We start from the raw sequence: 27,855 nt of genomic DNA on the forward strand, positions 1-27,855 counted from the left end.
CATTTGCACGATATTCTATCTTTTTGAGTTTCACCTATATGTAATTATATGCCCAAACCTCGAAACTTACATCTGGGAACAAACAGTTTTAGGAAAACAATCCAGGCATATTGTTCTCACAGCTCCCTTCTCTCCAAATTGTCAAATCATAGGCCTCACTATTTGATGACTGCAACAGAATGCATCAATTCACCCCTATTCTAATGGTCAGAATTTATCTCCTCCCCACCTTGTTTATACTGCAAGGGGTTTCATGACCCAGCCCTGGGTAGTTCAAGTGTTGGTCTGTCCCTTTCCCTGCTCTTTTGCCCTCCCCAGTTCTTGGGAGAGGCCTTGCTCCAAGCCAGTTTCCTGCCCACCCACCCCCATCTCCTTTTCCTGCCCCACCTCCTGTGTGTGAATGACCAGCGGGACGGGAAATCCGTGCGCAGTCACTCTGGATTTAAGTCACAGCATATACAGGAACACCATAGCAGAGGCCAAAGGAAGGAGAAGATGGAGCTTGGCCCATGGGCTGCTTGAAAGTGAGTGATGTGCAGAGGATACAGCATCTGGGACATCATCTAACTGGTAATCATGTTAGTTTTTGACTTTGTGTGCATTTGTGTGTCTGGGAGCAAAATTTCATAGACTTTATACTGTAGTTTTAAAACAAGGCTTAGACAGTAACAGGTGGAAAAATGGGGGAGACTGGTGTGGATAAGGATGAATCCTGATTTGTTCCACCACATCTCAAAGGGAATATAATAAGATAATAAATATAATAAAATACTGGCACTAGTATTTCTTCACCTCTAGTTTTATCTGTTTCCACCATTGCTTTTTTCTCACCAAATCCAGAAGTTGGGAGGTTTATTAATTAATTAATTATTAATTAGACTTATATGCTGCCCAGGCCTAGAGGATTCAAGGTGGCTCTCAACAATAAAACTATAAAACAGTATAAAATCAATTAATAACATTGGTTGGCTTTCTCTTTACACTAAAGAATTATTTTGATCCCACAATAGAAAATCAAGTCCCATCATTCTTTACTTTCTCTCAAAAATATGTTCTCTATCAAGTCAATATTTGGGAAAAGTTGATAAAGTGGGAATTGATTGGGAGAAAAAAATAGCCGATTGGGAACAGCAAACCTATTCTGAGTGGCAAATTGGACTAGAAGACCTTCAAGATACCTTCCAACTAAGTTATCCTGTTAAACAGTTAATATACTGCACCCTGCATTATTTGTTTTCTGTTTTAATCCAGGGGGTGGGAAACAGGAAGGAATGTATGATTGGAATAATTCTTGATTTTTGGTCTCTGACTTTGAGAAAGTTTGGTGCCTGCAGAGCAAACCATCTGAGTTCTGTGCTTAAAATAGTAGAGCTTTATAGAAAAAGAAAAAAGCATCATACACCAGCTGATTAAATAGGGAAGAATCATGTTTTAGAACTTCATTTTATGGCTTCTATTAAAGCATTGGATAGGGTGGAGCTGGATGGCTTCATCTCAGAGGGTCTCTCCATCGTTTCCAGTTTCCCAAGAACTAAGCAGCTCATGTGAGGTGAGGCCCAGCTATTCTGACCCCGAAGCTGGTTATCTCATCTTTTCCTGTTGACGTAACTGTTAGATTCAAGGCCTATGACTCATAGCTACCGTGGAAGGTCTGGATTTGTTCTCACTGCCTTTTTGATCTAGACCTAAAATTTACGGCTCATGAAAAATTAGCTAATTGGAGACTGGAAGGTTTAGTGAAGGAGAAGATCTAGAATAGCTGCTAACAAGCTACCTGACAAGATGTATTGGACTGCAAATGGCCTAGGGTGTATGGGCAGGCCACATGGCCAACAACAAGCTGCCTGGTAATTCTGGGAACCCTCCAACATATCTGAAATACCCCAAGCTAGAGAAGGGCAAACTATATGAAACAGGAGAGTAAGGACAAGCCAAACTGAAACAAGAGAGCAAAGTCTTTCCAGCTCCATTTCAGGATTGTGCAGTTTGTACATAGGTACATATGCACATACATGTCGCTATATCTGCATCCTGCTTTTCTAAATGAAATGTTTAAAATTGTTTAAAACAGTTAGGTGATTTAGTTCAAAGTTTCAAATCTGTAAGTTAGCAAAAGCGTAGGCATTAGTTTGCTCATATGTCCGATGTTGGGGCCAATGCTTTCCAGGGGCTAAGTATTGATGAGCAATGCTAACCCATCTCTGTTTGCAGCCTCACTCTCTTCACCTAAAACATACCTAGAATTAGATTAAAAAAAGAAAACCATCCAACAGTTCCTTAAAGAAATGCTTTCTCTCAGGGAGCCTGTCAAGTAAGATTGGAGGTGGCAAAGAAAGAGAAAGACAGAAGCAGAGACACTTAACCATAGGGCTAGCAGAATTGGCTGCAAAAATATAGGCAATCATTAAGTGGCAGCAAAAGTCAAGAGTTTTGTAAATCCTTGCTGTCAAATAGTGATTATCTGGAGTTTTGCAGCCCAGATGAGGTGCCTTAATATCTAACCAACTCATCAACCTTGCTACTGAAATTGGAATCCAGCTGAGAAGAAATTGGGACTTGTCACGTAGCCAGATTAGCTTTAACTCTGTGAAATTCAAGATTTTGTAAATCTGATTTTGTAAAGTATATCTTTCATTGTTTTAGTCATCGTGGTACACAGATAATATCCACACCCCTGCCCTGCCACACATCTCCTCTTGTTCATAGCCTTTCTATATTAAAGCACAAAAAAACCCATACTGTTTTAAGAAAGAAATTAAAGCTGTTAATATTGTGCTGTATGTGACCAATGCTCTTAATATCCAACAGCTCTGCCCTGTATCAAGTCACATTCAGAAAGCCAAGGTTTAAATATAAAGGAAATAAAAATGATAACTGCAAGGGCTGAGAACAGCTGGGGAAGCTGTGTCCATATGCTGCAGAAGCTACTCTGTTTAGGTCAAAGAATATCAACTAGGGGAGGGTCACAGTCACCAAGAATGTGTCTTACAGATTATATTTTTCTGTCTTTCTCTCTCCCCCTTCCTCTTCCCCTCCTTGTGTCTTTCAGTAATTCCAAGTGTTTGTGATCATGTTCTCGGATGAGCGAAAAGACGGGAGCCCCCGCTTTGGGAAACTTCACTTTCCTATGGGGTTGTGGATCAACTCTCCAAAGAAGCATTTTGCAAAGTTGGGACGTAGGTGGCCAAGCGTGGGGTCTGTCAAGTAAGTATTCAAAGAGAACTATTAGCTGAGCTTCCCTTGTAAGCTGTCTTGATATCTAAAATTCATAGCAATACCTTTTCCTGTGTTCATATGACAATACCAAGCTTGACCCATGTAACACTGAAATATGGGAATGGGCTGTTTCTTACGAGGAGGATAGGATAGAAGTACTATTGACTCTTCATCAGCCAGTCAGCACCTCAAAATCTCACTCATCTATCAGATGCAAAATATGTGGGATAGTGCTAGGAATGCATGCAATACTCCATCATGCTGGCAACATTGCCAGAGCAAAGACTGGGTCCAATTGAGGTGTGTCTTGGAAAACAGCTGCAGTCAAATTCCTGATTTACTACACTAGAAGATATCCTGTAAGGTCATCTGAACTGACCTCAATTTCACAGCAGTGTTTGTCTTAAGATATTGCACCAGTTCAGGCAAAAATTGTACAAATGGTCCTCAACGGAGGGCCACAACTTCCATTGTTAAGTTAGTGATGCCCAATTTTGCAACCTTTGCCGCTGTCATTATGCAAATCACACAGTCACTAAATGAATATGGCTTTATCCATTGACTTCAGTTTTAAAGCCATCTGGGAAGGTCACAAATGGTGATGATTGTGACCCAGAATATTGCAATTGTCATAAATGCATGCCAGTTGCTAACACCTAAAGTTTGATCACGTGATCATGGGAACACTGCAACAGTCATGTCACTGTTTTTAATGCCATAATTTTGATGGATCGCTAAACAAATGGTTATAAGTTGAGGACTACCTCTATTACAGCCCAGAATTAGTTCTGAGAAACCAGTTCTTAGAATTTATAGGGAAAAAAATCTTGCCCAATAACTTGTGTAATATAACATCATAGTAAACCCATTTTTCATATCTCTTTGCATAATTATGTTCCCCAGCATCAAATGTCAACTGGGCATTTCATGCTTTCAGTGTGTCAAATAATATTCTATATGTTATTGGTCTTCATCTCCCTCTCGTCTGCATTTCCTTCTTCATTCAGTTCAGAAGAATTAGAGAACCATTATGGATACTGAATCACTGATTTTAAACAGAATCATCAAATACTGCAAAAGAAAAATTTGTACAGTTACCAGTAAACAGTTCATTTATCCAGGAAGTCAAAAAATAAAAATAAAACATTGAACAAGCAAAGCAAATCCCAAGGATCAAAGTGAGGCCCTTATTTAGGGAACTGGGATGACAGCTGAACAGATGGGTGGAAATTATATTTCTCTATGATTTGGCAAAGTAGTACAAGGCAAATAAAAAACTTGTGAAGAACCTCCCCATCTTCTTTCAGTTATATCCCACCCTTACCCCTGTCCAGGTTTGCCTATCTGGGGAATCTTGCTTGTAATTAGAACTTAGCCCAAATTTCTCACAGTTTTTTCAGGATGGAGAAAATAGTTGAACCAAATTATTGGCATTATCGGTTAACAACTCTACCAGCTGTTTGTTCATGCCAGCTTTTTCCTGCTTCCCAGTCAACAGAACTGTCATTACTCAGATTTGGCTTTATGGAGAAATTTCCAAGTGGTCAGTGTTTCTCATTCTGGGAGATCAGGTTTGCACATTGTTGAATATGATAATGGGGAAGGAAACCTGGGCAAAGGTTTCTCTCGGGGCCACTTGTCAGGGTGGGAAAATTGGTGGGTTAAATTGATTCGTTCACAATACAGGCGGGAAATTCACAAGAACTTAGTAGCTGAGCTGTCAGACAGCTCCCTTTAAAAGAGGGAGCTGCTGGACAGCTCAGTATTCATTTTTCTTGCACTAGTCTACCAAATAAAAGAGCTGTTGTCTTAGTTGAAGAGTCTGGCCTCTTCATTCAACCTACACTTAATATTGGTGACAACAGTGGGATGCAAAGAGAACAAAAGAGCTAAAGTGAACTGGACATCCACATGACATCAGTGATCATCCTCACAGCAGGTCGGGATTCTGCATTGGCCTTTCCAAGTTGACCACACCCACCCCACCACCAACTCTATGCAATCCAGCTAAAGAAGATTGGCCATCCTATATGGATCGATTTCAGATGTTCATGGAAGCAAATGATCTTCTAGCACTATTGAACAATATGAAAAGGGCATTTTTCCTAAGCTACTGCAGATCTGAGATTTTTAAAATGGTTAAAGCTCTGCTGGCACCAACAAACGTGCAGGCAATATCCTGCGAGATGCTGCAAAAAATGCTATGGATACACTATGCACCCGACACCTCTAATTTTCTAAGGTGACGTGAGTTTTACCATAGAGATCAAAAGGAAGATGAGACAATCAATGACTTTGTCGCAAAATTAATAGATATTACAGCTGACTGTGAATTCAGTAATTTAGAGGAAGCAATGCAAGATAGATTCAAAAGACATAAATCTGAAAAAATGATTATTAGCTAAGCCTAGCATCACACTTCAAGCTGCGCTAGATGAAGCCAAGGCAAATGAGTTGTCCAATAAGTCAGCAGCTGCACTAAAGAAAGAAAGCATCAGCCATCAATCAAACAGTGTGGCCACCATGCATTAAGAAAGCACAGAGCCCAAAGAATCTGTCAAGGAAGATGAAATCAACCGAATCCACTCTGAGAAAAGGATAGGAAATTCAGAAGCAGGAGAGATTTTGGAGCTTGTGGATCATGGTAAATGGGAGAACCCTCCCCCCCATTATCACATTGATAAAGCCACATGGCTCAGTCCACATCTGCATAGACTATAAAGGCATGACCAATAAGGCATTACAGCAGAGTGTCTGTTCTGTGCCCATTTTACAGCATTTGTTGCATTCCCTGAGAAAGGGCAAAATGTTTGCAAAACTCGATCTAGCCCAAACTTACCAACAACAGCCAGTGCATGATGCCACCGCAGAGGCACAGACTATTGTAACACAGGGAGGGGCATTTAAATGCCACCGACTGAAATTTGGGGTAAGCGTGGTGCCAGGAATGTTTCACATCATAATGGAAGCCTCCTACAGGGTATTCCGGGAGTTATTCCCTACTTTGATGAGGTCCTCATATCCACAAACAACAAAGAAGAACTACAGGTTAAGAATTGTTTTGAGTCAGTTTCAAGAAGACGGACCTAAAGTAAAAAAAGAAAAATGCCAAATAGCAGTGCTCCAAGTCAAATTCCCCAAGTCTTCGGAGAGGGGCGGCATACAAATCTAATAAATTGAATTGAATTGAATAACCAATTTGAAACCTTTTTGGCTGAACATAGAATCTGCCATGCCTTGCCAGTGCCATTTCATCCGGTCACCAATGGACAAGTAGAACAGATGGTGCAGTCAACCAAAGAGGCTCTAGCCAAAATGGAACCGGGGAGGTGCAAGCCAAAATCAACAAATTCTAGTGCAGCGTATATCTCCTAGCACCGCCACAAATTGTAACCCAGCAGAGTTTTAATGGGCCGAAAACTCAAATCACAGCTAGACAGGCTACACCCAAATTACAACACAGATAAACCCACAAATTTGACCAGCCAATGCCAGTCATTTAGCATAGAGGACTAGTATATGCCCAGAAATATACAGGGGTGCGACCTAGGCCCCTACAAAGGTAATCACTATTACAGGTCCCCAATCATACTGAGTTGAATTAGAAGACTGTAAGATATGGAGGAGGCACACTGACCAACTCCAGGGGCAGTTGGGGCACTCTGTACTAGGACAGCCAAAAGAATAGAAACATTAACAGAATTGGAAGAGACCTTGTAGGTCATCTAGTCTAACCCCCCACTCAAGCAGGAGACCCTACACTATTTCTGATAAATGGCAGTGCAATCTCTTCTTGAAAGTCTCAAGTGCTGAAGCTCACACAACTTCTGAAGGCAAATTGTTCAATTGGTTCATTGTTCTCACAGTCAGAGAGTTCCTCTTTATTTCTAGGTTAAATATCTCCTTGATCAGTTTCTATTCATTATTCTTTGTCTGGCCTTCAGGTGCTTTAGAAAATAGCTTGACCCCTCCTCTCTGTGGTAGCCCCTCGAATATTGGAACACTGCTCTCATGTCTCTCCTGGTCCTTGTCTTCACTAGACTAGTCATGCCCAGTTCTTGTAACTGTTCTTCATATGTTTTAGTCTTATATCCCTTAATCATCCTGGTTGCTCTTCTCTAGAGTCTTTTTTCTAGAGTCTCAACATCTTTTTTACAATGTGGCGACTAAAACTGGATGCAGTATTCAAAGTGTGGTCTAAATAGGGTTTTATAGAGTAGTATTCATAACTCACTTGATCTTGATTCTATCCTCTGTTAATGCAATTTAGGATTGTATTGGCTTTTTTAGCTGCCATTGCTCACTGCTGGATCTTATCTAGCTGTTGTCCACTAAGACTCCATGATCCCTGTCACAGTCACTTGCTATAAACTGTTTTCACTCAGTTTATATGTGTACTCAGTTTATATGTGTACTTTTCTTACCTAAGTGTAGGACTTTACTTTTTTTTACATTGAATTTCATTTTGTTAGATAGGGCCAAGTCTGTTCAAGTCTTCAAGATCCAGATCTTGTTCAGGTCTGTCAAGATCTGGATCTTGAGCCAATCTTCTAGCATATTAGCTATTCCTGCCAGTTTAGTATCATCTGCAAATTTGGTAAGTTCCTCTTCTATTCCTCATATAAGTCATTTATGAAGATATTGAAGAGTACTGGGCCTAAGATGGAATCTTGTGGTACCCCACTGCTGACTTCTCTCCATGTAGGCTTAGCCCTATTTGGGACTACTTGTTAAGTATGGTTTGTCAGCCAGTTGTGAATCCATCTGGTGATGAAGCTGCCTATCTTACTTTCTTCTAGCTTATGAAGAAGTAGGTCATGGTCTACTTTGTTGAAGTCTAAGTATATTATGTCTATAGTATTTTGCTAGTCTAATTTAGTCACTGTGTTGGAAAATGAAATAAAATTGGTTTGGCATGACCTGTTTGTAACAAACCTGTGCTGGCTGCTAATTATTGCTTTACTCATTTCTAGGTGTTGGCAGATCTGATTTTTTATTATCTTTTCCAGTATCTTCCCAAGTATTAATGTTAGGCTCATTGGTCTGTAGTGTCCTGGGTTTGTTTTTTTCCCTTTTTTGAAGATGGGAACTAGATCAGCTCTTCTCCAGCCCTCTGGTAGTTCCCCATTGTTCTGGGATTTTTGAAAGGTGTGGTGCAGTGGTTCTTATTTGTATTCATCAAGATCAAATAGGTGTTCTCTTACTATTGTTGTGCTTATTTTAACTTTTGTTTCCAATCTTTTTTTTTAGAATTATGTTTCTGGCAGGTTGGGCTATAGTTTCTTTTTGTATGAAGACTGATGCAAAGAATGTTTTCTTGATTTTTTTCCCTTGTTATTTATATGTTGGAAGAAACTTTTTTTTATTATCTTTGACTTTTGCTGTGAGTCTTTGTTTATTCTGAGCCTTTGCTTTCCTGACTTTGTCTTTGCAGATTCTGGCTATCTGCTGCTAGCTTGTCTGAGTTATGTGTCCCACTTTCCATTTTTTGCACTTGTCCTTTTTGTCTTTCAATTTGTCAGAGAGATTTTCGTGCAGCCATATTGATTCCTTCTTGGATTTCTTGTTTTTCTTTCTCAGTGCTATTGTGCTATTGGGCTTTTATGATCATTTTTTAAAAAGGTTTCTCAAGATTCTTGAGTTGCCTTCTCCTTTAGGATTTTTCATCCAATGAATCTTTTCCAAGTTCTATCTGAGTTTATTAAAATCAGTTGAGTTTATTAAAAGAGCCAGACCTAAAACTAAAGTCTCCATACACACCGAAAAAACCACAGGCACTACCTCTATCCTTCACTCAAATCCGTGTTCTCAAGGCATATACACAACTGAAGAAGCTGGAGTCCAGCGGAGAGTTCCTGGGAATCCAGTCCCTGCGGAGTCAGCCACACCCCAAGGAAAGTTTCAGGCAGTTCCATTGGCTGGCTCCAGAGTGACAGCAGGCTTGACTGCTCAGGCTGCTACCACTGAAACAACTGAGTTGCACAGAAGAGCCCTTCACTCCTCCAATCGAAACAGAATACTCTATGAAAATAGACTGACAATACTGGGTCTAGAAAGGTTAGAATTACGACACCTAAAACACGATCTAAGTATTGCCCACAAGATCATATGCTGCAAAGTCCTGCCTGTCAATGACTACTTCAGCTTCAACCGCAACAACACAAGAGCATGCAACAGATTCAAACTTAATGTTAACCACTCCAAACCTGACTGTAAAAATATGACTTTACCAACTGAGTTGTCGAAGCGTGGAACTCATTACTGGAGTTAGTAGTGTCAACCCCTAACCCCCAACATTTTTCCCTTAGACTATTCACGATTGACCTCTCCAGGTTCCTAAGAGGTCAGTAAGGGGCGTACATAAGTGCACCAGTGTGCCTTTCGTCCCCTGTCCAATTGTCTCTCCTTTATCTCATATATCTGTTCTTCCTTTAATATATCTTCTCCTCTATTTTTATATCTTTTCTTCTTTCCTTTATATATATTACTACATGTCTGTTCTCTTCAATATGTATTGTGTATTGGACAAACAAATAAGATCAGGTCACATTCACTTCCGTGTGTACCTGCATGATTATGTCAAGTCACTCTGTTGATTGGGTAATGCTCATTCTCAGAGGGGAGGGATGTTGAATATGATGGGGAGGGAAACATGGGGCAAAGGTTTCCCTAAGCCCAATACAGGCGGAAGATGCACAAGAACTTAATGGCTAAGCTGTAAGATAGCTTCCTTTAAAAGAGGGAGCTGCCCAACAGCTCAGTGTTCATTTTCTTTCTTCTTGCACCGGTCTAACAAATAAAAGAGCTGTTGTCTTAGCTAAGAGTCCTGTCTCTTCATTCGACCCACACTTAACACACATTTTAACAGTTGTGAGATTGAAAAATGCTGCTTTAAATGACAACAATCTGAAACAATTGGTATAAAAACAGTGCTTTCTGTCCTGATACTGGAAAGGTTTAAAAATGTAACACCTGGCGAAAACTATGTTTTGAGATGATTATCTCAAATGGGAGGCATGCTCAGTTCTCTGAATTAGCCTATTTGGACAAGTGGCAAGATACATTTTCTTTTTAACCTTATAAAAATGTTCATCCCAGAGTTCTTTGCTAGAAAGATGGGTGGCACATAAATTTGGTAAATTAAAAAAAATCCCATGAGCTTCTGCTTTTCTTCATAGACCAATACCTTCGGAATTTATCAATTGATCTTTCCCCTTTGAATCTCAATCCATCTGAATTGGTTGGGATCTACCCCTTCCAACCCTGTCTGTTCTCCCCTCAGGTCTACGTCCTCAGACACTGCCAGCCGTGGCAGTGAACCTGTGGAGATGCGCCCAGCCAAGAATAAGGCTGCGCGGCACAAGAGGCTTTCAACGCTCTTCCAGCGAAGTGGGGTGGGAGGGCCCACCAGTGGGGGTGGAGGCCGCTGGGCCAGTGAGAAGAAACTAGCTGATCTCATTGACCCCCTACCTGAAGAACGAGTCAAGCCCCCGTCTCATGGAGAAGTGCCAGGAGTCTTGAAAATTTATGGAGGGGATATCTCCATGGGTGCCAACTATAAGAGTGTGCTGGCAACCGCACGCTCCACTGCCCGTCAGTTGGTGCGGGAGGCCCTGGAGCGCTACGGGGTAACACAAGCCAATGCTGAAGATGCCTACGTGTTGTGTGATGTTGTGGGCAGTGTTCATGGAATGGATAGCTCCTGGCAGGCCCAGTATCTCCGGGCAGTTGGTGATGGTGAACGGCCACTGGTGCTGCAAGATGTGTGGAAACCCAAAACTGGTTGCACTCGACGCTTTGAGATTCGCCGCCGATGTGACGTCGAAAGGATGGTCGAGGGGGAGGATGAAGATGGAAGCGGTAAGTGCTCTTCTTCAATGCTAAACAGGTTTTTCTACTCCAGAGATTGCTGTGCTGTACCCATTTTTCAGAAATTTGCTTTTGGTTTTTGAAGGAATTCACATTTCTGGATCTTATGTGCAATTTATTTAATGCTTGATTTGTATCCCACCTTCCATGCCAGTAGCAACCAAAATTTAATACTGAAACAGAATATATAAAGCCAGAGACATAAATTAAAATTAACCATACATTTTATAGCTAATTAAAAAAAAAGCCTTTCTCTGCCCAGCGCATGATTAATTTTTGGGCACAGGATGTAGTGTGACAGACTTGAGTTTAGAAGGTTTTCACAAAAGATTTGAGATTTGCTTGGAAATCCAGGTCTGTTAACAGCCATTAATTATCAAAGACTGCTGAAAACAGAACTTCAATTAATATATTTCAGAGTTCCAGATGCTGGAGGTGATGATTGGAGGTATCCGTCCCATTGTGTTCTGTGGAAGGTCTTCTCAGGACCATCTAGCTGGCTATAATTAGCTCTTTGGTCTGTTCTAAAACTGCTGTTCTTGTAAAGAAGAAAAGAGTTTCCTAGAACTGCTATTTACAACCTTATAGGATGTAATGTTTTCCAGTGGCCCTTGGCTTCATTCACGCGATCTCTGTTCTTCTAAAACACTGGCACAACTTCTCTGAATTCAACATACAAATAGTCTTCAACTTATAACCACAACTGAGCCCAAAATTTCTGTTGTTAATATGGCAGTTGCAAAGCGAGAGGTGCCCTATTTTATGATCTTTTTTTTCCCTAATTGTTGAGCAAATCACTACTTTTGTTAAGTGATTCTTGGGGTCATTAAGAAAATCTGACTTCCCCCTATTGATTTTGCTAATTGGAAGTTGGCTGGGAAGGTCGTAAATGGTGATCATATGACTCCAGGACAGTGCAACTAAATAAATGTAAACCACTGAGACTCACTGAATATGAGATGGGTGGCAAATACTAAATATAAATGAATGAATGAATGAATGAATGAATGAATGAATGAGTGAGTGAGTGAGTGAGTGAGTGAGCGAGTGAGCGAGTGAGCGAGTGAGTGAATGAATCAATGAATCAATCAATGCCACTTACCAAACAGGTGTAGTTAAGTGACCCTCTGGATGCTACAAGACTCGTAAATGTGAACACTAGTCATGCCACTTTTTTCAGTGCCATTGTAATTAAATGAATGGTTTTAAGTCGAAGACTACTGTGACTTCTTAGCCCTAGCAGATAAACCTAAATTATAGCTCTCTGTTCAAAATACAGAGTCCAAGACTAATGTGTTCTCTCTTTCCCCTCATTCTTCACAGGCAAACGGAGCAAAGCTCCCTTCCATCATTTCATTTATCTATACCACTGTTTTTCAACCTTGGCAATTTTAAGATGGGTGGACTTCAACTCCCAGAATTCCTCAGTCAGGATGCTGCCTGGGGATTTTGAGGAGTTGAAGCCCATACATCTTAAAGTTGCCAAGTTTCAGAAACACTGATATATATAAAAAAATAGAGGGAGGATAGCAGTATGGAAACTCCTTGAATGGAAAACAGGTTCTCCTATTCAGTATACAACTTATGAACACAATTTGGATCAGAATATTCGTTTTATGACCCTTTGTGTCATGACTGTTAAGTGAATTGCTGCAATTAACTGAATCATGTGTTCATGAATCAAAGTCCTAATTGACTTTGTTTTTTGGGAGCTAGCTGGAAAGGTTGCAAATGATGATCCTGTGACCCAGGACACTGGGACCATCATAAATAGAGGCCAGTTGCCAAGTGCCCATATTTTGATGTGACTATGGGGATGCTGCGACTGCTTTAAGTGTGAGAACCGGTCATAAGTTGCTTTTTTTCAATGCAACTTTTCAATGTAACTTTGATAATCACTAAACAAATGGTTGTGAAGTTGAGGACTATCTGCATACTGGTGCAAAGGGAACAAGCGCTTAACGCAGTGACGTGTCCCTTTTATTCCTTTCCTTGCTTGGCTTTAGCCATACCAACATTTCTAGCTACCCTCAAAAATAATAATACAAAGCGATGAACTCTGTACAAAAGCAGGTTTTCCTGAATTTTGCATGACTAACTTTTATTGCCATAAGTGATGGGGGAGGTTTTAGCATGAAACTCCTGCACCTCTTCTCCTGGGGTTAGTCCTTTCTCTGTGTGTGTTTCTCGCAGGGATTAACTCTCAGTCAAGGCGACAACAATCCCGACGCTCCCGGGCTGCCTCGGGGGGCCACGTGGGCCCCAAAGAGAGAGCAGACAACCTCTCGCTCCGGCGCAGCATCAGCGAGATGAATCTCAGCACGAAGCGCCGCAAGGACCGCAAAGGAGTGCTCAGCATGGCCGTTGGTGAACCAGTAGAAGGGGGTCCACCAGAGGAATCACGGCTCAAGGCAGCCGAAGAGGCTGAGGGCAACCCAACTCCTTCAGCCGGTGCAGAGGAGGTCACGGATGTGGCCAGCCTTGAGCAGCTTACTCAGTGCCTCATACAGCCCCCAACTGAACACCCCTATTTCCTGCAGTTACTGGGCTACAATGAAAAGCAGGTAAATGTCTATGGAGAAGATGCTCAGTCATCCAGGTCATGGTTGCCCCAAAGGTGCTTCTTCAAGAGGCAAATGGACTTTCTGATTTTTCTTTGAAGATGTTTCACTTCTCACCCAAGAAGCTTCTTCAATCCTGATTGAAAAATTCAGCCCCACCATCCAGCCAGAGCTGAAGAAGCTTCTTGGATAAGAAACAAAAGAAAAACCAGAAAGTCCAATTGCCTCTTGAAAAAGCACCTTTGGAAATAGCAGGTAAATTCACTCATTCAGCTTTTGATAGTATTTCCAAGAGGGAAAAGTCTAGGACAGTTTTCATCAAATGGATGATCTCTTGAAATGCTGAACTTCAGCTCTTATAATAATAATAATGATAATAATGATAATAATAATAATTTATTAGATTTGTATGCCGCCCCTTTCCGGAGACTCAGGGCAGCTCACAACAATAATAAAATACAATATTATAGCAAAACAAATCTAATATTAAAAAAGAAGCATATAAAACCCTATCATATTTAAAAACCAAACAACACATACATACCAAACATAAAATATAAAGAGCCTAGGGGAAGGGTGTCTCAACTCCCCCATGCCTGGTGGTATAGGTGGGTCTTGAGTAATTTACGAAAGACAAGGAGGGTGGGGAGAGTTCTAATCTCTGGGGGGAGTTGATTCCAGAGGGCCAGGGCCGCCACAGAGAAGGCTCTTCCCCTGGGCCCCGCCAAACAACATTGTTTGGTCGACGGGACCCGGAGAAGGCCAACTCCGTGGGACCTTATCAGTCGCTGGGATTCGTGACATGCTGATTGGGATTATGAGATTTGAAATCTAATTCATCCGAAGAATTGCAGCTAAGGAAAAGAAGGACTAGTAATTCTTGCCTAGTCACTATACACATATTTACATATAATAGCATTAAAGGGGCTGAGAAGCACCTGGTTTAATGCCATGGAGAAATAAAACTCATGCGCACAGGTACACTCACAAACACTCAAGTGCATTGTTTTGACCAAGCTTCGATATGATCTAATCATCTCTTCCCTTGAAACTGGAATGTTCGGAATTTAATCTTTTCAAGCTGCCATATATAGATACTACAGGATCAGGGGACAAGATTGTTTAAGTGCAATAGAGAGCAAACCATAGCTGAAGTCTTGGGGGAAATATTCCCCCTCCCCGTCTTAGCAAACAGATTGAGGAAGTCAGTCTTCCTCACTCAGAAGCATAAAAATCTTGGGATTCAAAAAACACAGTAAGATAACACGCTGAACCACAAACCACTACTCAGCATAGAACTGCTTAGCCTAGGAGCCATGCAAACTCAACCTATACGGTAGAGTTTCTTATTGCTCAGCTTAAGTGCCCCAATCTTTGGGCATTTACACACTCAAATGACCTCGTTGTCACAGGCAAAAAATCTTGAGTCTTCTTTTGGGCACAGGCTGGCAAACCAAGTAAAAACTATACAGATTTCAAAAAGGGATATTTCGTGCAAGTACAGAAGAAAATGTAACCTTGAAAACTGTACATTTCCACTTGGGAATGCCTGCAGGGAATTAATTAAATGGAACCATTTCCCTTCCACATGTAAATTGAGTGGCCTCTTCTCACTTAAATGACAACTTTCCCTGTGTCTCACACTGTTCTGCTCCATTCCTCCCTTTCTGCAGGAGTTTGTGATCCACGTGATGACACGTCGCCGCCACATCTTTGGACGCCCCGAGCGTCGCCCAGCTCCAGACCAATCGAGTTTTGTGGACACCTTCCTGAATGCCCCCGACATCTTGCCGCGGCACTGCTGTGTGGTATCCTCAGTGCCCCCTGCCGATCCCAGCCAACCCTGGAGTTCAGCTATGGTGCGGCCTTTCCGGGGAGCATCTATCACCCACAATGGTGCCCCACTCCATCGCCAGGTGGAGTTAGCTCCTGGAGACTTGCTGGGCATGGGGCAATATTTCCTCTTCATGTACAAAGATCCACGGGCTGCCAGTGCTCCTCCGGCTTGGCTGCCCAAAGCCTGGGTGTCTCCAGGGCTGGTGGGGGCCTTGGCTTGCCAGGTGTGCGGTCGGTCCCTGCAGGAGCGGCAGGAGGCATTCCGGGCCTATCTCAAGAGCCGAGAACCTCAGCTGCGCTACCGCCCCCAAGAGCAGGAGGCCCTTTTGGCTGAAATTGTGCGGCTGCAGGAAACATCCGCTTGCAGGCTGGGACCCGCCTTCCTCTTTGGGCTCTGCCTGGAGCATGCTGCTCGGGAGCTGGAGCCAGGCCATCTGCCCAGGTTGATAGCCAGGATCGCTCAGTTGGTGAAGGAAGCTGTTTGGGTAAAGGATTTTCTACTTCTTTGCTTGGGCCCTGTGGTTTCACTGATTGAGAAAGATAGTCCTTTATTTTGAAAATTAGTCCTTTAGATTTATTTAATAACAGTTGGTTCTTCACTTATGACCAGTTGCTTGGTGATTATTGGAAGCTATGGCCAGCTGGAAAAAGAGGACTTAGAAAATAGGACTTTGAACAGGATTCAAAATTATGGGAGTTGGGTCACCCCTGCAGTCACATGATGTTTGGACACCTAGAAACACAGCTGTATTTAGGATCATTTGCAGTGTCCCACAAGCATGTAACTACATATTACAATGGTTTTGCCAAAATTTGTCATTTACAATTCTAGCACCTACACTTACCTATTGGTTTGCTTAACAACTGCAGTATTTGCTTAATGACTGTATTGATTCATTTAAAAACCATGGCAAAAAAGGTGTAAATACATCATTATGGTCGTAACTTGAGGACTATCTTTCAGATCAAACCCCATTCCCTACTAGCATTGATGACACTACCTAATTTGGTAACGAAACATCTACAAGAAAACAGTCAAGCTCAGAGAGTAACCCTGAGCTGCAAATTTATTTATTTATTTATTTATTCATTCATTCATTCATTCATTCATTCATTTATTCATTTATTTATTTAGTATGCTGCCCCTCTCCGTAGACTCCTGTCTCAGAAGTATAACCCCACTTTCTTTTCTCCATTCTGAATTCCATTAATTCAAATGTGCACAATATGTGTCATGCTATATCCATTGTTATATGGCTATGACATTCTGTCAGGGAATGAAAGACAACATGACTAATTTCCTTTAAAAAAAGAAATAAAAGAAAGGAGTACTGCAAGATAACTGGTTTTTAAGGAATAATTGCAAGATGCTCCACATAAAAAGTAAAATATTACGTTCTTCTTCCTTTCTTGCTTGCTAAAAGTTCTAAAAATAACCAGAAGAGAGGGGAAAAAACCATATGAATGTAAAATAAAATCTTTATGTCTACACCTGAGCAGAATAATAGGGAAAAACTTCCATAACTGACCTTCACATCAGATCTCTTTAAATGAAATAAATGTAATAAATATTTTTCCCCATTGACCCTCCAGTAATTGTAGAATCCTTTCTGGCTATCAAGTATGGAAAGGGTTTGAGACCAAGAATGTAGCCCTCCCTAAATAATTTCATTCTCGTCTTATTCTTCTTTCTAGGGCAAGATCAAAGAAATCAGAGATCGACAACCAGAAAAGTAAGGAAATTAATTATCTCTAAAAGAGTATGTTTTCCAAGGCAAGTCATAATATTAGGCTTAGTCAGTACTGTAGCTTGTTTTGAGCAACAGAGGTTGAGTGATTTGTGAGATATAGCAGAGAAGTCCCTAGTCATTTGCTTTTATTGGGGAGCTTTGCGTTCCTGGCAGCTTAAACTTGTTTGTACTCCTTGGGAGCAGTGAAAAATGCTGCTCTTTCATTCCTGGAGAGAAAAGTTCATTTGCTAGTCCAGTCAAGGTCTACTTGTGGAATATTAGAAAGATCTTGCTCTTAGTCTGAGATGGCCCAAATGGCTTAGGCATAGCGCCAAGCTATTGAGAAATGTTCTCATTTCAAAATAATGACCTTAAACACCTCCACAAGTTTGTGCCGGAAGATATTTCTATGGCCCAAGAGCATAATAACCACTTTCAGTTCACTAATGTTAGCCTTCCCTCCAGATTTATTGAGACAATATCTCCCAGAATTCCTAGTCTTGTAAAGGATACAGGATGACAGACATGTCAATGTTCCTAAACCATGGTAACTTTAAGGTGTGTGGACTTGAACTGTGGCTGGCTGGAGAATTCTGGGAGTTGGAGTCCGAACATCTTAAAGTTGCCAAGGTTAAGGAACACTGATCTAGAGTTTTTCTAGCTCTGTTGAAGTGGTCAAGTTCAGTTTGCTTGCTCAGCCTTCTGGGATGGTGGGATGCAGTTTATCCTTCTCCACTTTCAGATGTCGAGATAGATGGAGGTAACTCCTACTAGTTCCAACCATGCTGACTGCAAAAATTCAGCAAAAACATGTGACACACACACACACAAACAAACACACACATACATGTAACAAATTGTTTTCTAGATCAAAAGGACAACTTTGTATGGATTCATTTTTTCCCATTTGTGCATAATTTAGGGGTATCCACCCAGACCATTTTAAGACCTATATTTTCAACTGCTGGCTGATTCACATGTCTAAAAATTGCTAGATTTAGATACCCCTGATTTATAGGTTTAGGTTTAGGTTTATTGGATTTATATGCCGCCCCTCTCCGCAAACTCGGGGCGGCTCACAACAATAATAAAAAACAGTACAGTACACAATACCAAATCCAATGCCCACCCATCCAGTTCCAATTTAAATTAATAATCTCATAAAAAACAGTATATATAAAAAACAGGCACACAGTCAATCAATCAACAAAACAACATGGGCAAGGGGGAGGTGTTTTAGTTCCCCCATGCCTGACGGCAAAGGTGGGTCTTAAGGAGTTTACGAAAGGCAGGGAGGGTGGGGGCAATCCTAATCTCAGGGGGGAGCTGGTTCCAGAGGGTCGGGGCCCCCACAGAGAAGGCTCTTCCCCTGGGTCCCGCCAGACGACATTGTTTAGTCGACGGGACCCGGAGAAGGCCAACTCTGTGGGACCTAACCGGTCGCTGGGATTCGTGCGGCAGGAGGCGGTCCCGAAGATATTCTGGTCCGGTGCCATGAAGGGCTTTATAGTAGTTCCTCCCATCCTTTTGCTGTTTAGCTCCTTCCCTATCTGTAAAGATTAGTTCCTCCCATTTAGGTTAGACAACTTTTATACCACCTTCACTTAAACCATAATCCATTTTCAAATCAACAGCATTTTCAAGTCATACATAATAAAAACCAAGCTTTGTAGAGGTCAGTAGTTATGTGTGATTTTCCCCCTAAAGAAAACAAAACCTCGTATCTATCTGCTCCAGCACTGGAGTAGGAAATTACAGGAATTAGAGAAGAATAGAACTTTTTTGATACACAATATTACTGAACAAAGCTAAAAATTAAGGTTAACCTTATGACAAACAATTTCAAAAGGACAATTGACTGTGCTGAATATGTGTTGTCCAGATAAGCAATACAAAATATCCTGAATTTCTCAAAGAATTGCAACGAAAAGGCCTTATTGTGCAGTAGCAATATAAACAGTGTGAAAGGCCAAACTGCAAATGCAGAAGTGGAAACTACACACTTCTGTCCTCTGGAAATAAAGTTTACAATATATCAAGAAAGGCTGAACTCAGCGTGAACTCTGAAAATGTGTAGAATGGCTTGAATGCAAAATATCCAGTCCAGTTGTTGTTTTAATATCCCAGCTAAAAAGTCAGCTGCCTCTTGTTGGCAGGTGAGAACTTCTTCAACCTCCCACCCCCCTTGATGCTAATCTCTGTCACTCTGGTGTTCCTTGCAGCCAGCAAGATAAAGGAGAAGCAGGAAACCTCAGCATCGAGGAAGTGGCAGCTGACCTGCGCCCCCTCATGCTTTGGATGGCTAATTCGATGGAATTACTCAATTTAGTGCAAAAAAGAGTCCTGGACATTGAAAAAGATCTGGATTTGGAAGGTGAGCCAAGAATCCTATTTCTTTCTAGTAGTTAAGGGAGGATTGAAGGCCAAGGACAGGCCAACTATTTTTCAAAGATTAATCCCAGAACAGAAGGGTCAAGGAAACAGGACTTCCTGATTTCTCCAAGACTCATTTTATTGACTCATGATAATTGTGAGGTCACAGAAAGGGGGCTGAGTTTACTACTACTTCCTCTAGAAAAGGCAACGTTAGATCAACAAGGGGGAATCACAGCTTATGCATAAGTAGCCCAGAATTCCAAGGACATCCTACCAAACTGATATGGCTTGATACCTGTTGAATATTGAATAATTGTAGAGCAATTTGAAAACGTTCCTTACATTCCTCGTTTCCATTGTGGAACTACTATCTATCTGTAATATTTTACAATGTTCTCAAACTCACTACAGGAGCTTCACACAATGCATTGCTCTCCAGTGACCTGGAGACCTGTGATGAAGCTATGGCTGTCTTAGATGAAGTCATCATGTCCACTTTCCAGCAATCTGTGTACTACCTCACTAAGGTGAGCAAGCACTCCCCAAGGAACAAGCCTGACCGCCCGACCTTTCCCTTTTCCCAGTAGTCTTGGTGTCTAATTCTTTCCTCATCCGGCAGACTCTATACTCGGCCCTTCCTGTCTTGCTGGACAGCAACCCCTTCACAGCCACCACCGACCTGTCGCATGTGCCTGAGCTGAGCAGCATGCCGGAGGGAATCCGGGGGACCCTCGCCATCTACCAGGCAACCCTCGAACTCACCCGTGACTGTGACTTGCACCCTGACCTTGTTTCGCAGACCTTTGGATACCTCTTCTTCTTCTCCAATGCTTCACTCTTCAACACCATCATGGAAAGAGGTTCGCTAGGAACACTATGTGGACATTTCCGGAGTGTGGGAGGGGGAAGGGGACACAAATTTGAAAGAATTGGAGGTGGGTGATGGGGTGGGGGGAAAGACTTCAGTATTTCGAAGTAGATAGATTCACTTCCATAACATAGGCTACACAGTACTTCAGATATGAAGACCAGCAGGTGCACCTAACTGCATCTCCCCCCTAAAAACACTGTTGTTGTTTTTTACTTTGAGTCAAGCTAATTTTAATTTAATTTCCCAGATGGGAGAGATATTGGCAAAGATACAAGAAGATTGGTTTATTTATACAAAACCTTTTGATATTAAATATAGAAACCAAAAATATCCAAAGGCTTCATGTAAAAAGGTCAGTTTTTGAACACTAAAATAGGTCTCATCTTTTGTGCTTGCAAACAGTTTAAGACATGGGTAGAAAAGGATGAGGCCACTTGTATTATCAGAAATTTTTGGAAAATGGAGCAAGAGAAAGGAAAGACTAGAGCAAGAGGGTTTTGGGGTTAGAACAATGATGCAGAAGAACAGCAAGGAATTTACAAAAAGTGTTTCTCTGGCATTTGAGTGTTGGAAGGAAAAGAATCAAGTAAGAGTATAAGAAACTAGAAAATTGTAAGAATTGGGAGCTTGAGGGTTCTATGAAGGAATGGACCATGGATATTTTCCTTGTAGTTACATTCCCACAATGTTATAAACTAATCAGATGGGTTGTGCATGCCAGGTTTCAAATTTGCATTAGTCAGTCTTACTGTGTTCTGCAGCTACCAGACCTTCAATTGAACTGTGAAGAACAGCATGTCAAATGACTGCAAAAACTTAGAATTGCTTTGAGGTGCTTTTTAAAAACTTTTCAATGTGGATAAGAGGAAAGGAGAAGGAAAGAAGGGAGGGAGGGAGTGGTGGAGAGAGAGATAGAGGGATAAAGAAAGAAAGAAAGAAAGAAAGAAAGAATTGACTTTGAGTGAATATTTTAGCCAGTTGAGAATTTTGCTTATATTGAAGCCAAGTGAAGCAAGAACCCCTTTCTTTTTATCAGGGAGATGTGAGAAAGCCTGAACTCTCCAAATTCTGTTATTTTCCTCCTGAGAAGTGAAAAGAAATAATCCCATTCGCCCTCTCCCTGCTGCCCAGCTTCCCCCCTCCCCCCTTGGCCCAGCAGCTGCTGTTTCCTCCTATTTTTTCTTCTGGCCTCTGGTGGAAGCCGGCTATTTCCTGCCTGTCCCAAAGTTCAGGGCTGCCCTCGGACGTAGCAGGAAACAAGCCTGGCTGCCATGGGCGGTTCCCTCCTCCAGACCTGGTGGGGGCAGGGTAGGCTGGGGTTCAGCTACTTAGCAGGGAAGCCAGGGTTCAGGGATGTCGGCCAGGCTTACCAACTCTTTCTCCTTGCCTCCTGCCTACCACCCATTTCCAGGTGGCTCCCAGTCGCTGTTCCAGTGGGCCAAAGCGGTGCAGATCCGAACCAACCTGGACCTTGTCCTGGACTGGCTGCAAGGAATTGGCCTTGGGGACATTGCCACGGAATTCTTCCGGAAGCTCAGCAACACAGCCAACCTGTTGTGCGTGCCCAAAAGCAGCTTGCTTCAGGTAAAGGAGCTGATTCACATCCCCCTCATTTCCCCAAATGGTCTTGAGGGGCATCAGCTCCAGCCTTTGTTCACATTCAGGGCCACGTCTGACATGGGGCCAGGTCACTACACGTAGTTCCTGACTTATGGCCATTCCTTTAGAGATCATTCAAAATCACAAGGGTAGTGAAAAATGTGATTTACTATTGATCCTAACACTTACACCATTGTAGTCAGGGACCTAACCAGCATACTGTAGCTGTGTTTTTTCTGCAGTTCTGCCCAAGTCCATCCTGAGCATCTCTGTTTTCTTCACTATGTGTTTCTATATATTGAAGTACAAATCCCCCAAAACATCATAGAAACATAGAAACAGAGAAACATAGAAGTCTGACGGCAGAAAAAGACCTCATGGTCCATCTAGTCTGCCCTTATACTATTTTCTGTATTTTATCTTAGGATGGATATATGTTTATCCCAGGCATGTTTAAATTCAGTTACTGTGGATTTATCTACCACGTCTGCTGGAAGTTTGTTCCAAGGATCTACTACTCTTTCAGTAAAATAATATTTTCTCATGTTGCTTTTGATCTTTCCCCCAACTAACTTCAGATTGTGTCCCCTTGTTCTTGTGTTCACTTTCCTATTAAAACACTTCCCTCCTGAACCTTATTTAACCCTTTAATATATTTAAATGTTTCGATCATGTCCCCCCTTTTCCTTCTGTCCTCCAGACTCTACAGATTGAGTTCATTAAGTCTTTCCTGATACGTTTTATGCTTAAGACCTTCCACCATTCTTGTAGCCCATCTTTGGACCCGTTCAATTTTGTCAATATCTTTTTGTAGGTGAGGTCTCCAGAACTGAACACAGTATTCCAAATGTGGTCTCATCATAGTAATAATTTCATAGTAAATCATAGTAATAATTTCAGAAATGAGAGGTGTGGGGGTTTGTTTTCTCCCTGCGTCTAGCAGGGCAGAATGTCCTGATTTATAAGTAATAAATGCTAAAATAGGTGTCACTTATTTTTCTGAAATCCATTCTTTAGGAACACTACCCCCTCTGTGTGTATGGCTTATACGAGGAGACCTTTGTTTATAATGTCATGTAATCAGTAACTTCTGTTGGTTAAGTCTTTTTGATCAAAATCTATGTTTTATAAAAAAATCAGGCTCCTGCAACGTTTAGTATCCAGTGATAAAGGAAATGTGCTTTCCCCTATACAGCTGTTTTTATTCATAAACAAATTCAACCCATGAATCAATAACATCAAACTATTGACCAGCTATGTTTTTAAAATGTGGGGAGGGGGATAATTATGTCCTCTTCCTCCAAAACAATCAAGCTGTGTTAGGGGAGTTAGATACAAGCAAACATTCCACGGAGAACTTGTCAGGCTTGGAGGACCGTCTTTAGGGCCGCTGCAATTTTGTTAAAATTACATCGCATTCTATCGATATCCAGGCATCCTGGTCCCGCCTAAGAAATGATTATCCAGCACTAACTCCAGCTCAGCTCCAGCATGTGCTCAGAAATTACCAACTAGGACCAGGCCGTGCATCTCCTGAATGCTGGAACCCACCTGACAAGGAACAAGATGAGATGGCACAGGGTATGTGAGCTTTTAAGTGTAAAGTCTATAAGTTGTTTGCCAATTTTTTAGAACTTATCAGGGGTTTCTATGCCCTTAACCAGGACAAGACCACACCCCGATGACCAATTATTGGAAACAAATATATATATATATATATATATATATATATATATATATATATATATATATATATATATATGTATGTAGATTGTTCTGAGTTCGGGTTTTGCCCTGTGTAATATTTTGCATGTTTATGCGACGTTTCGGCGAAATCACATTCACCATCATCAGGCTGAAGTTTCCAAGCTTCGTGCTGTTGTAAAATGGAATGTTTGCAACTGTCATATATATATACGTTTTCGTAAATTTTCACGGGTATATGTATGTAGATTGTTCTGAGTTCGGGTTTTGCCCTGTGTAATATTTTGCATGTCTATGCGACGTTTCGGTGAAATCACATTCACCATCATTAGGCTGAAGTTCCAAGCTTCGTGTTGTTTTACAACAACACGAAGCTTGGAACTTCAGCCTGATGATGGTGAATGTGATTTCACCGAAACGTCGCATAGACATGCAAAATATTACACAGGGCAAAACCCGAACTCAGAACAATCTACAAATATATATATTGTGATTCGACACAAAATGTAACCCTTCCCTGGTACAGAGCTGAAGGGATTGGATACTGTAGCCTAGAGGATAATTCTCTGCCTTACAAGGCAAAGGTTGCAGGTTCAAGTCCCAGTGGGTATGGCTAGCTGATGAGGCCAAAATAAGGCCGAAATAGATCTATCCTAGTCTCCCCTAATTTTCAAATTCAGCTTAAACGTGTGACATATATATATATATATATATGTGTGTGTGTGTGTGTTTTCATAGATTTTCGTTTTCGTTGATTCGTATATATATACATATATATTTGTTTTCGTACATTTTCACGGGTATATGTATGTAGATTGTTCTGAGTTCGAGTTTTGCCCCGTGTAATATTTTGAGTGTCTATGCAACGTTTTGGTGAAATCACATTCACCATCATCAGGCTGAAGTTATAAGCTTCATGCTGCTGTAAATATAGAATATATAGAATATATATATATTCTATATATTCTATTCATTCATTCATTCATTCATTTGTCCAATACACAAATACATAGGAAGAAAAATAGACATGTAGTAATACAGTGTTCCCCCAATTTTCACGGGGGATGCGTTCTGAGACCGCCCGCGAAAGTTGAATTTGCGCAAAGTAGAGATGCGGAAGTAAATACACCATTTTTGCCTATGGACAGTATTACAAGCCATCCCCTAACACTTTAAACTCTAAATTACCATTTCCCATTCCCTTAGCAACCATTTACTCACCATTATTACTGGTACTCACCATTGAATAAAACACTTAGTGATCCTGATATTTATAAACATAATTATTTACCGGTATTAACAATATTTTTTTTTGTTATTTATTTGCAAAAGTTATTAGTTTGGCGATGATGTATGATGTCATTGGGTGGGAAAAACCGTGGTATAGAAAAAAAACTGCAAACTATTTTTTAATTAATATTTTTTGAAAAACCGTGGTACAGTATAGGCTATTTGCAAAGTTCGAACCCGCGAAAATCGAAGGAACACTGTATATATAAGGGTAAAGTGAACTTAGAGGAGAGGATATATGAAAGAAAGAAAATATATATGATAAGTGAGAGAAAGGAAAGACAATTGGACAGGGGACGAAAGGCACACCAGTGCACTTATGTACGCCCCCTATAGAAATAATGTTCTTTTCCTTAAGCCCATGCTACCTCCTCACAGCCTCAAAGTCTCTAAAGTCTGACATCCATTCTTTTAGATGTGTTTGATTCTAAATAGGATCAAAGGTGTGTTTTGTGGGTGCTGCGGGGTGGGGGCACACTTTCCTCTTCTGGTCACACACTTATTTCTCTCTCAGCCTTTGCGTTCTTTACTGGTGCTTTATTTTCTCAGTTTCTTTCAGTCCTGCCACATCTCTCTTTCCCTGTTTTTCGACATGATCGTCTCTTTTTCAAGGTTCCATCAAGGCAGAGAAGAGCAGGGTAGAATATTTTATCTTGGGAAGAAGGCAGCCTGTTTTTCATTATTCATCTAGAACAGCACAGTGAAATGTATCTTTTCATCCAGATGTGGCACCCCCATTATTTTCCTGCTGTAACTGGAAAATATGGAGGTAGCCTGAACTGACTCTTGTCCAGCTTTCAAATGTTTGTCTGTTTCAAGCATTTCCCAGCCCTTGTGGCTAAAGTTGTTTGCTCAGCAATGTGGTAATTTCAGGTCTCCCGTGTAAAAAAAATAGTTAGTTATACTAACAAGGACTGGGCTGTCTCCCTTTTCTCCAGGGCTATTTCTGCCCCATGTCCATCACAATTTATATGACTCCCATCTTTCTATCCAAAGCAATTTGGGTGATTTACAATGCAGTAAAGATTAATGAACCTGTAATCCCTTGATTCGGGGCAATTGAATGGAGTTTAGCATTTTTTAATTTATTTATTTTATTTGTTAGATTTGTATGCCGCCCCTCTCTGTAGACTCAGGGCGGCTCACAACAGCAATAGAACAATTCATAACAAATCTAATAATTTAAAAAACATTTTAAAAAACCCCATTAATCAAACATACACACAAACATACCATACATAAATTGTATAGGCCCGGGGGAGATATCTCAATTCCCCCATGCCTGGCGGCAGAGGTGAGTTTTAAGGAGTTTATGGAAGGCAAGGAGGGTGGGGGCAGTTCTAATCTCCAGGGGGAGCTGGTTCCAGAGAGTCGGGGCCACCACAGAGAAGGCTCTTCCCCTGGGACCTGCCAAACGACATTGTTTAGTCGACGGGACCCAGAGAAGGTCAACTCTGTGGGACCTAATCAGTCGCTGGGATTCATGCGGCAGAAGGCGGTCCCGGAGATATTCTGGTCCGATGTCATGAAGGGCTTTATTTACTGGCCGGATGCCCTTCCTAATGCCTAAGCAGAGTTTGCAACAGGTATTTTCTCTTTACACCCTGATAGAGAAACATCTGTCACTGCCTAGAATTGAACTCTCAACCTTCCAAGTGAGACACAAGCATTTTCACATCTAGGCCATCATACTACGTGTGTGTGTGTGTGTGTATTATAAACATATAAAAGTTTTCATGTGTCATATTATTTATCTTGGAGATGCCCAGATATATATTGTGTCAGGAAAGAGGCAAAGCAACCAAGCTAGGGAAGCCCAGGCTGAAGTCCAAAGCCAGACCCATGCTATTCTTTGATGGCAGGTTGAATCTACGGATTGAAAGAAGCCATCAGCAAAGCTGAAGGACAAAAAAAGGCTTGCCTATGAGAAGCACACACTCTGATGAGCACAGAACCATTCATCAGCTATGGAGAACAGAACAGGAGCTGGCATTGGGGTTAACAAAAAATGTTACAATGGCTCTGATTCATGCTGACCCAGAATGACTGGGTAGTGCATGCCAGGTAGCAATTCACCAGGTGAAGCTTTTCTTCTGCATTCATGTGTCTCTTTTCATTCAACTCTAATCTGGATTTCTCCTTTCTCTTTCTCTGGAATTATTTCACCCCCCCAAAACTGGGATGTGGATATTAAAGTCAACCCAGGATAGAGAGATGAAAAATGTGAAGAACAGAAACATTGCCTCTAGTGAGAAATCAGCCCTCTTGAAATATCATCTCGTTAACACCAATTCAGTCATTGGTATGGGTACAGCAGATCATGACAAAACCTATAAAGCAGGTGTTTGATTTAATGTTTTTCCTCTTCCTTTCTTATCTCCTACTTATGTGCAAAACGGGTGGAAAGTCAAGTCGGGAGTACAAATAATAATATTTGAAAGATACTTGGGGTACTTTGGGTGGGATAATAGTCATGATTTAAGGATTCTCCTCTAGGGAAACGGTCTTTGCCCCAACTGTTTGAGGATTAGTACTGTGTGGCATCGCTTCTTTCATCTTCTGTCCACTTAGCAGTTTGAAAGCATGTTATATGTGAGGAAATAAATAGGAACCACTTCGGTGATGAGGTGAGCTGATGCTTTATGCAGAGGGTTAGAATCCTGCTGGCATTGAACTTTCCCGATTGTGAACCCATTCGTAAGCCACCTTCAGTGGAGGAAGGGGAGCCTAGGAAAGCTACTCCTGTTCCTTTCTTGTGCAGAGCTACCCTGTTTCCCCGATAGTAAGACACCCCCGATTGTAA

At 41.4% G+C, this 27,855-nt stretch overlaps 1 protein-coding gene across 1 annotated transcript in view; it reads left to right on the forward strand.

Moving 5' to 3' along the window:
• Positions 1 to 429: 429 nt before the first annotated feature.
• The window catches only part of RASIP1 (Ras interacting protein 1), a 29,525-nt gene continuing 2,099 nt past the window's right edge, over positions 430 to 27,855 (forward strand). Inside the window, exons 1-11 of the mRNA XM_070729625.1 lie at positions 430 to 570; positions 3,050 to 3,204; positions 10,499 to 11,076; positions 13,279 to 13,649; positions 15,320 to 15,967; positions 17,178 to 17,215; positions 19,435 to 19,586; positions 20,000 to 20,115; positions 20,208 to 20,448; positions 21,871 to 22,043; positions 23,492 to 23,639. Coding sequence (XP_070585726.1) covers positions 3,071 to 3,204; positions 10,499 to 11,076; positions 13,279 to 13,649; positions 15,320 to 15,967; positions 17,178 to 17,215; positions 19,435 to 19,586; positions 20,000 to 20,115; positions 20,208 to 20,448; positions 21,871 to 22,043; positions 23,492 to 23,639 — 2,599 coding nt within the window. The 5' untranslated portion in view covers positions 430 to 570; positions 3,050 to 3,070. The remainder of the gene's footprint in view (positions 571 to 3,049; positions 3,205 to 10,498; positions 11,077 to 13,278; positions 13,650 to 15,319; positions 15,968 to 17,177; positions 17,216 to 19,434; positions 19,587 to 19,999; positions 20,116 to 20,207; positions 20,449 to 21,870; positions 22,044 to 23,491; positions 23,640 to 27,855) is intronic.

This window comes from Erythrolamprus reginae, chromosome Z (genome assembly GCF_031021105.1).
Source record: "Erythrolamprus reginae isolate rEryReg1 chromosome Z, rEryReg1.hap1, whole genome shotgun sequence".
NCBI lineage: Eukaryota > Metazoa > Chordata > Lepidosauria > Squamata > Dipsadidae > Erythrolamprus > Erythrolamprus reginae.